This window comes from Rutidosis leptorrhynchoides, chromosome 5 (assembly GCF_046630445.1).
Source record: "Rutidosis leptorrhynchoides isolate AG116_Rl617_1_P2 chromosome 5, CSIRO_AGI_Rlap_v1, whole genome shotgun sequence".
Lineage (NCBI taxonomy): Eukaryota > Viridiplantae > Streptophyta > Magnoliopsida > Asterales > Asteraceae > Rutidosis > Rutidosis leptorrhynchoides.
In genome coordinates, this window is record NC_092337.1 from 448,385,239 (window position 1) to 448,396,493 (window position 11,255).

An 11,255-nucleotide genomic window follows, 5' to 3' on the forward strand; every position below is an offset into this window, starting at 1 on the left:
TGTTTCATTTGACTATTTGAAGGAAATGGCACCGACTACTCGACAAACCATGAATATGAGCGAAGAGGAATTTCGTACCTTTCTTGCTGCAAACATAGCCACGGTACAGGCTGCGCTACATACCAACAATAACTCTTAATCTAGCAATGGAGCTAACGCAAGAAATCGTGTAGGATGCACCTACAAAGAATTCACTGCCTGCAAACCTTTGGAATTTGATGGAACCAAAGGACCGATCGGATTGAAACGGTGGACCGAGAAGGTCGAATCGGTGTTTGCCATAAGTAAGTGTACTGAAGAGGACAAAGTGAAGTACGCTACGCATACCTTCACAGGTACTGCGTTAACATGGTGGAATACCTATCTAGAGCAAGTGGGACAAGATGATGCTTACGCACTACCGTGGTCAGCATTCAAGCACTTGATGAATGAGAAGTACCGTCCCAGAATCGAGGTCAATAAGCTCAACACAGAACTTAGAGGGTTACGAACCCAAGGATTTGATATTACCACGTACGAAAGACGATTCACAGAATTGTGCCTATTGTGTCCGAGAGCGTTCGAAGATGAGGAAGAGAAGATCGACGCGTTTGTGAAAGGATTACCGGAAAGAATCCAAGAAGATATAAGTTCACACGAGCCCGCCTCCATACAACAGGCATGTAGAATGGCTCACAAACTAGTGAACCAGATTGAGAAAAGAATTAAAGAACAGGCGGCTGAAGAGGCCAATGTGAAGCAAGTCAAAAGAAAGTGGGAGGAAAACGGTGATAAGAATCACCAATACAACAACAACAGCAATTACAACAATAATCGCAATAACTATCCCAACAATCGCAACATCAATCGCAACTACAACAAACGGCCCAACAACAACAACAACAACAACTACAACAATCATCCCAACAACAATAACAACCGCAACAACAACAACAATCAGAAGCAGCTATGCCAAAGGTGTGAAAAGTATCACTCGGGGTTCTGCACCAAATTTTGCAACAAGTGTAAAAGAAATGGACATAGCATGGCGAAGTGTGAGGTCTACGGACCAGGGGTTGACAGAACGAAAGGAATAAATGGTGTCGGAACGAGTAATGGCAGAGCAAGTAGTGTCGGAGCAAGTTATGCCAATGTAGTTTGTTATAAATGTGGAAAACCGGGCCACATTATTAGAAATTGCCCGAACCAGGAGAACACGAATGGACAAGGCCGCAGAAGAGTTTTCAATATTAATGCGGCAGAGGCACAGGAAGACCCGGATCTTGTTACGGGTACGTTTCTTATTGACAATAAATCTGCTTACGTTTTATTTTATTCGGGTGCGGATAGAAGCTATATGAGTAGAGATTTTTGTGCTAAATTAAGTTGTCCATGGACGCCGTTGGATAGTAAATTTTTACTCGAATTAGCAAACGGTAAATTAATTTCAGCAGATTATATATGCCGTAATCGAGAAATTAAACTGGGTAGCGAAATATTTAAGATTGATTTGATACCAGTAGAGTTAGGGAGTTTTGATGTAATAGTTGGCATGGACTGGCTGAAGAAGGTGAAAGCAGAGATCGTATGTTATAAAAATGCAATTCGCATTGTACGAGAAGAAGGGGAACCCTTAATGGTGTACGGAGAAAAGGGCAACACGAAGCTACATCTTATTAGTAATTTGAAGGCACAAAAACTGATAAAAAAAAGGTTGCTATGTTATTCTAGCACACGTCGAGAAAGTACAAACTGAAGAAAAGAGCATCAATGATGTTCCCGTCGCAAAAGAATTTCCTGATGTATTTCCGAAAGAATTACCGGGACTACCTCCACATCAATTTGTTGAATTTCAAATAGATCTTGTACCAGGAGCTGCACCAATAGCTCGTGCTCCTTATAGACTCGCACCCAGCGAGATGAAAGAACTGCAAAGCCAACTGCAAGAACTATTAGAACGTGGTTTCATTCGACCAAGCACAGGGAGCTCCTGTTTTGTTTGTCAAGAAGAAGGATAGTACATTTAGGTTGTGTATTGACTACAGAGAGTTGAACAAACTTACCATCAAAAACCGTTATCCACTGCTGAGAATTGACGACATATTTGATCAACTACAAGGCTCGTCGGTTTATTCGAAGATCCATTTATGTTCTGGATATCATCAAATGCGAGTAAAGGAGGATGATATTCCAAAAACTACTTTTAGGACGTGTTATGGTCATTACGAGTTTATGGTTATGCCGTTTGGATTGACTAACGCACCAGCTGTGTTCATGGACCTTATGAACCGAGTGTGTGGGCCATATCTTGACAAGTTTGTCATTGTTTTCATCGATGACATACTTATTTACTCAAAGAATGATCAAGAGCACGAAGAACATTTGAGAAAAGTGCTAGAAGTATTGAGGAAAGAAAAACTGTACGCTAAGTTTTCAAAGTGTGCATTTTGGTTGGAAGAAGTTCAATTCCTCGGTCACATAGTGAACAAAGAAGGTATCCAGGTGGACCCGGAAAAGATCGAAACTGTTGAAAAGTGGGAAACCCCAAAAACTCCGAAGCATATACGTCAATTTTTAGGATTGGCTGGTTACTACAGAAGATTCATCCAAGATTTCTCCAAAATAGCAAAACCCTTGACTGCATTAACGCATAAAGGGAAGAAATTTGAATGGAAGGATGAACAAGAGAAGGCGTTTCAATTATTGAAGAAAAAGCTAACTACGGCACCTATATTGTCATTGCCTGAAGGGAATGATGATTTTGTGATTTATTGTGACGCATCAAAGCAAGGTCTCCGTTGTGTATTAATGCAACGAACGAAGGTGATTGCTTATGCGTCTAGACAATTAAAGATTCACGAACAAAATTATACGACGCATGATTTGGAATTAGGCGCGGTTGTTTTTGCATTAAAGACTTGGAGGCACTACTTATATGGGGTCAAAAGTATTATATATACCGACCACAAAAGTCTTCAACACATATTTAATCAGAAACAACTGAATATGAGGCAGCGTAGGTGGATTGAATTGTTGAATGATTACGACTTTGAGATTCGTTACCACCCGGGGAAGGCAAATGTGGTAGCTGACGCCTTGAGCAGAAAGGACAGAGAACCCATTCGAGTAAAATCTATGAATATAATGATTCACACTAACCTTACTACTCAAATAAAGGAGGCGCAACAAGGAGTTTTAAAAGAGGGAAATTTAAAGGATGAAATACCCAAAGGATCGGAGAAGCGTCTTAATATTCGGGAAGACGGAACCCGGTATAGGGCTGAAAGAATTTGGGTACCAAAATTTGGAGATATGAGAGAAATGATACTTAGATAAGCTCATAAAACCAGATACTCAATACATCCTGGAACGGGGAAGATGTACAAAGATCTTAAGAAATATTTTTGGTGGCTAGGTATGAAAGCCGATATTGCTAAATATGTAGGAGAATGTTTGACGTGTTCTAAGGTCAAAGCTGAACATCAGAAACCACCAGGTCTACTACAACAACCTGAAATCCCGGAATGGAAATGGGAAAACATTACCATGGATTTCATCACTAAATTGCCAAGGACTGCAAGTTGTTTTGATACTATTTGGGTAATAGTTGATCGTCTCACCAAATCAGCACACTTCCTGCCAATAAAAGAAGATGACAAGATGGAGAAGTTAGCACGACTGTATTTGAAGGAAGTCGTCTCCAGACATGGAATACCAATCTCTATTATCTCTGATAGGGATGGCAGATTTATTTCAAGATTCTGGCAGACATTACAGCAAGCATTAGGAACTCGTCTAGACATGAGTACTGCCTATCATCCACAAACTGATGGGCAGAGTGAAAGGACGATACAAACGCTTGAAGACATGCTACGAGCATGTGTTATTGATTTCGGAAACAGTTGGGATCGACATCTACCGTTAGCAGAATTTTCCTACAACAACAGCTATCATTCAAGCATTGAGATGGCGCCGTTTGAAGCACTTTATGGTAGAAAGTGCAGGTCTCCGATTTGTTGGAGTGAAGTGGGGGATAGACAGATTACGGGTTTGGAGATAATACAAGAAACTACCGAGAAGATCATCCAAATTCAATAACGGTTGAAAACCGCCCAAAGTCGACAAAAGAGCTACGCCGACATTAAAAGAAAAGATATAGAATTTGAAATTGGAGAGATGGTCATGCTTAAGGTTGCACCTTGAAAAGGTGTTGTTCGATTTGGTAAACGAGGAAAATTAAATCCAAGGTATATTGGACCATTCAAGATTATTGATCGTGTCGGACCAGTAGCTTACCGACTTGAGTTACCTCAACAACTCGCGGCTGTACATAACACTTTCCACGTCTCGAATTTGAAGAAATGTTTTGCTAAAGAAGATCTCACTATTCCGTTAGATGAAATCCAAATCAACGAAAAACTTCAATTCATCGAAGAACCCGTCGAAATAATGGATCGTGAGGTTAAAAGACTTAAGAAAAACAAGATACCAATTGTTAAGGTTCGATGAAATGCTCGTAGAGGACCCGAGTTCACCTGGGAACGAGAAGATCAGATGAAGAAGAAATACCCACATTTATTTCCAGAAGATACGTCAACACCTCCAACTGCTTAAAATTTCGGGACGAAATTTATTTAACGGGTAGGTACTGTAGTGACCCGAACTTTTCCATGTTTATATATATATATTAAATGAAATTGTTATTTACATGATTAAGTGTTTCCAACATGTTAAGCAATCAAACTTTTTAAGACTTGATTAATTGAAATAGGTTTCATATAGACAATTGACCACCCAAGTTGACCGGCGATTCACGAACGTTAAAACTTGTAAAAACTATATGATGACATATATATGGATATATATATAGTTAACATGATATTATGATAAGTAAACATATCATTAAGTATATTAGCAATGACCTACATATGTAAAAACAAGACTACTAACTTAATGATTTTGAAACGAGACATATATGTAACGATTATCGTTGTAACGAAATTTAATGTATATATATCATATTAAGATATATTAATACATCATGATATCATGATAATGTAATAATTTAACATTTCATTTGATTTAATAAACAATGGGTTAACAACATTTAACAAGATCGTTAACCTAAAGGTTTCAAAACAACACTTACATGTAACGACTAACGATGACTTAACGACTCAGTTAAAATGTATATACATGTAGTGTTTTAATATGTATTCATACACTTTTGAAAGACTTCATGACACTTATCAAAACACTTCTACTTAACAAAAATGCTTACAATTACATCCTCGTTCAGTTTCATCAACAATTCTACTCGTATGCACCCGTATTCGTACTCGTACAATACACAGATTTTAGATGTATGTACTATTGGTATATACACTCCAATGATCAGCTCTTAGCAGCCCATGTGAGTCACCTAACATATGTGGGAACCATCATTTGGCAACTAGCATGAAATATCTCATAAAATTACAAAAATATGAGTAATCATTCATGACTTATTTACATGAAAACAAAATTACATATCCTTTATATCTAATCCATACACCAACGACCAAAAATACCTACAAACACTTTCATTCTTCAATTTTCTTCATCTAATTGATCTCTCTCAAGTTCTATCTTCAAGTTCTAAGTATTCTTCATAAATTCTACAAGTTCTAGTTTCATAAAATCAAGAATACTTCCAAGTTTGCTAGCTTACTTCCAATCTTGTAGAGTGATCATCCAACCTCAAGAAATCTTTCTTATTTACAGTAAGATATCTTTCTAATACAAGGTAATACTCATATTCAAACTTTGATTCAATTTCTATATCTATAACAATCTTATTTCGAGTGGAAATCTTACTTGAACTTGTTTTCGTGTCATGATTCTGCTTCAAGAACTTTCAAGCCATCCAAGGATCCTTTGAAGCTAGATCCATTTTTATCATTTCCAGTAGCTTTATCCAGAAAACTTGAGGTAGTAATGATGTTCATAACATCATTCGATTCATACATATAAAGCTATCTTATTCGAAGGTTTAAACTTGTAATCACTAGAACATAGTTTAGTTAATTCTAAACTTGTTCGCAAACAAAAGTTAATCCTTCTAACTTGACTTTTAAAATCAACTAAACACATGTTCTATATCTATATGATATGCTAACTTAATGATTTAAAACCTGGAAACACGAAGAACACTGTAAAATCGGACATACGCCGTCGTAGTAACACCGCGGGTTGTTTTGGGTTAGTTAATTAAAAACTATGATAAACTTTGATTTAAAAGTTGTTCTTCTTGAAAAATGATTTTTCTTATGAACATGAAACTATATCCAAAAATCATGGTTAAACTCAAAGTGGAAGTATGTTTTCTAAAATGGTCATCTAGACGTCGTTCTTTCGACTGAAATGACTACCTTTACAAAAACGACTTGTAACTTATATTTCCGACTATAAACCTATACTTTTTCTGTTTAGATTCATAAAATAGAGTTCAATATGAAACTATAGAAATTTGATTCACTCAAAACGGATTTAAAATGAAGAAGTTATGGGTAAAACAAGATTGGATAATTTTTCTTGTTGTAGCAACGTGAAAATTGGTAACAAATCTATATTAATCATATCCTAGCTAACTTATATTGTATTATACATGTATTCTAATATATTATGTAATCTTGGGATACCATAGACACGTATGCAAATGTTTTGACATATCATATCGACCCATGTGTATATATTATTTGGAACAACCATAGACACTCTATATACAGTAATGTGGGAGTTAGCTATACAGGGTTGAGGTTGATTCCAAAAATATATATACTTTGAGTTGTGATCTAGCCTGAGACGTGTATACACTGGGTCGTGGATTTATTCAAGATAATATATATCAATTTTTTTTTCTGTACATCTAACGTTGGACAACTAGTTGTAGGTTACTAACGAGGACAGCTGACTTAATAAACTTAAAACATCAAAATGTATTAAAAGTGTTGTAAATATATTTTGAATATACTTTGATATATATGTACATATTTGTTATAGGTTCATGAATTGACCAGTGGTCAAGTCTTACTTCCCGGCGAAGTAAAAATCTGTGAAAGTGAGTTATAGTCCCACTTTTAAAATCTAATATTTTTGGGATGAGAATACATGCAGGTTTTATAAATGATTTACAAAATAGACACAAGTACGTGAAACTACATTCTATGGTTGAATTATCGAAATCGAATATGCCCCTTTTTATTAAGTCTGGTAATCTAAGAATTAGGGAACAGACACCCTAATTGACGCGAATCCTAAAGATAGATCTATTGGGCCTAACAAACCCCATCCAAAGTACCGGATGCTTTAGTACTTCGAAATTTATATCATATCCAAAGGGTGTCCCGGAATGATGGGGATATTCTTATATATGCATCTTGTTAATGTCGGTTACCAGGTGTTCACCATATGAATGATTTTTATCTCTATGTATGGGATGTGTATTGACATATGAAATCTTGTGGTCTATTGATACGATTTGATATATATATATATATATATATATATATATATATATATATATATATATATATATATATATATATATATATATATATATATATATATATATATATATATATATATATATATATAGGTTAAACATATAACTCACCAACATTTTTGTTGACGTTTAAAGCATGTTTATTCTCAGGTGAATACTAAGAGCTTCCGCTGTTGCATACTAAAATAAGGACAAGATTTGGAATCCATGTTTGTATGATATTGTGTAAAAACTGCATTTAAGGAACATATGTTGATGTAATATATTTCTATTGTAAACCATTATGTAATGGTCGTGTGTAAACAGTATATTTTAGATTATCATTATTTGATAATCTACGTAATGATTTTGAAACCTTTATTGATAAAATAAAGGTTATGGTTGTTTTAAAAATGAATGCAGTCTTTGAAAAACGTCTCATATAGAGGTCAAAACCTCGCAACGAAATCAATTAATATGGAACGTTTATAATCAATATGAACGGGACATTTCAGATGTAGTATTGTAAACTATTATATACGGTGATTGTCTATACGTAGAAATCATCAGACGTCGAAAACCTTGAATTTATATATTCATTTATGGTATGTCTTTTCAAAAGAATGCAATGTTTACAAAACGTATCATATAGAGGTCAAAACCTCACTATGAAATCAATGAATGATGTATTCGTCCAAGTGGATTTGGACGGGTCATCACATTAGGACCGTCATATAGCAAAGGTGTCTCAACATGTGCGAAGAGTGCAGTCGAACATGACCCCGGATTTTCTAGGGGCCCAAAATTTTAAAAATCCTATATAATAATACATTCATTTATATTTTTTTTTGTAAATCAAAGCATGAAAATTAATTTATCTTTATCATACAATAATAATCGCACATTAACTTCTAATCTATTGATAAATTTTTAGCATTATATATGTTTTCATATATGTATTACTCGTAGTATGAATTTAACGTTTATAAGGGGTTCATTTTTTATATCTGGCCTATCAAAATAGTGAGATGGCCATGATTATAGGATGTGGGTTCAAGTCTTATTAAAAATATGTGTGCGAATCTTAAGCATATTAATAGATCTTTGTAGGAAAGGTGCTCTAACAATTATAGGTACTTATGGGTACAAGTCTAGTTAAGAATGTATGTGAGTATTGGCTGTAAGAAAAGAAAAGGATGACTACTTAAGATCGAGTTTGCAAGACAAATGCTATCTGTATACATCCAATCAGCATTAATATATAATAAGATCAACAGCATTACTATATAATAAGTTCAATCAGCATTAATAAGGTCAATCTAATTTAACAAATATGTGTGTAGAGTAGAGACTTGTTATAAAGTTCTCTGAAACCAACAGTCCAACAGTCGCCACAATAATACATAGTACATACAATGCGTGTAAAAATTACGTTGACTGAAGCCAAATTGGTGGGGAAATTTTGCCAAGTGATTCTCCGGTGAAGTAAGGCTCAATTGTTCCGTCATACATATGATAAATTCCCATATCCCTCCCTCCTCCATTTTTGCTACATCTGTGCAAAAAGACATTATCAGTGTAGTATATGCAATTACCCTTGATCACGCCTGAAGCATCCTCTATCCAAAACGATGAACTATATCCCACAAAAAGAGTTTTTTTACCAAAATCATTCACTTTCGACCACTTTGAATTTTTTAAATCGAACTCAAAAACACGAAATTTTTTTGTCTCGTAAGCATAATAACGTGACTCCAAATCATCTATTACTTCGTACATTACTTCTCTGATAACGACCAACAATCTCTTCCTTCCGTCATCATCGTCCACTCCTATAACATAAGCTCCCATCACATCTTCATCATAATATTCTTTTGGTAGCTCTGAAACATCAACTATGACCCTTTTATTTTCTTCCCCATAAACATCACATGATCGTATGTGTGAGTTACCATCAAAATAATAAACTCGCCCATCGTAAAAAGTTACATCGTATATACGGGCGATTGTATGATCGTATGTTTCAATAGATGTCCACTTGTCATCTCCAATACGGCAAAAACCTAACTTACAAAAACATCCCCATAACACAACCACCACGGGCGATTGACTTTGGAAGAGCACCTTGCGAATCCCTTGATCCCATTTAGAAGAAGATTCGGAAAATTCCGGAAAGGTGTCGACCCTTGGAAGATTGATGATCTCACGTGATAATGGATTGATGAGTTTGGTAGCCATATCATCTCCAACTGTTAAGAGCCACCCACGTGAAGACCTACAACCTTACCATACGCTTCTGGCAGTCGTATCTTGCGGATGCTCTGGTTTGATAGTAAATACAGCTGGCGAAACTCTTTATCTTCTAATTTCTCGGCAAGCAAAAGGGATGGCAACCGCGAAGGAAGCCCGTTAGGGTATCGGACTTTGGTTGCAACTTGTGCCGCAATCGAACCCCAAGATTTACACACGCTAGAGAAACTGAGATCATCTTCATAAAATTCGATACTTTTCTGTGCAACTATATCAAGTAATTCAGTCAACATATTCGACCAATCCATAATTAATGATAAATTGTTTTCAAAACCTGCAACAAGATTACAACTGTTAATTACTAATTAACATAGTTTAGTCAAAATATCAATTAATCTACTCCTCATTCACCAAAAATTCATTACGGGAATTAAAGCATGGATTTTAAAGGTTTTAGATCATATAATCATCATAATCTATAGCAATTTTATCACAGCCATCATGAATAAATTTTATAAATATATAATGAAACACCGAAAGCAGACCCAACCCCTTCTAACAGTTGTATCCTTCGTACAAACAAAGATAACTTTGAAATTGAAAACTAGCAACAAATTTAATTTATTAATGATTAACGAACTTACAATTAATTAAATCATATTGTAACGACATGAATCCGATCTTAACTTTAGTTTACACTACGAACTCGAATTGATAAATCTGAAACTTAACTTTAATTTTCTATCTTGTAATCGTACATGCAACAATAAACATCAATCCAATGTCTACACAACAGCTAACATAATCGAAAATTTTTACATTAACAATAAAAAATTAATTAAAAATTAAATTAATCGAACACCAGAAGCATACCTGTCTGAAGTTCTTTGTTTTGTTCTAAGCCGAATTTTGCAAGGATTTCGCTTTCCTTTTATAGCCCAGCCGTATGGGTTTCGATGTTTATTGGGCTTTAAGCGGTTGGTCCACTTACAAGACTTTTTTTTTTCTAATTGAAAAAACAAAAACTTTATAACAAAATTATGGGGCTGTTTATTTGCAGCTGAATAGGCTGTATTGAGGGAAGGGATTGTTCAGTCAGCTTAATAGGTGTCTGGAAAGATTTATGGATCATTAAAAAAAACCATACAGCTCATAGCTTTTACCAAGTTACCCACTCAAACTTGTGACAATGTGTGAAGATCCGAACTTGTACCACCGGTTGAAACTCCATCGACCATCGCCTATAGCTCTATCGATCTCCACCTGAAACTCCGTCGACAACCTCCGTCGACCACCACCAAAGTCTCCGGCAAATTTTGTTCCAGCCTTTTTATTTGTGAACTTTCAGCCCCTTAATTCAAATAGGAACACTTGCTGTTTGTGAATGTGGGATCGGGAGGGAGGAATAGGAATTACAGATTTCTAGTAAAAGTGTGAAGTGGGTGGGTGGTTGGATATGGTGAAATTATACAGGTGGTGAGATTTGATGCACACGTGGAATAAA

At 35.5% G+C, this 11,255-nt stretch overlaps 1 protein-coding gene across 1 annotated transcript; it reads right to left on the minus strand.

Moving 5' to 3' along the window:
• Positions 1-8,783: 8,783 nt before the first annotated feature.
• Positions 8,784-10,885, minus strand: LOC139848094 (putative F-box protein At5g55150). The gene is made up of 2 exons (XM_071837823.1): positions 10,625-10,885; positions 8,784-10,085 (listed from the first exon to the last, which is right to left on the minus strand). The coding sequence occupies exon 2, from the start codon at positions 9,737-9,739 to the stop codon at positions 8,930-8,932; it is 810 nt and encodes a 269-aa protein (XP_071693924.1). The 5' UTR covers positions 9,740-10,085; positions 10,625-10,885; the 3' UTR covers positions 8,784-8,929.
• Positions 10,886-11,255: the final 370 nt, after the last annotated feature.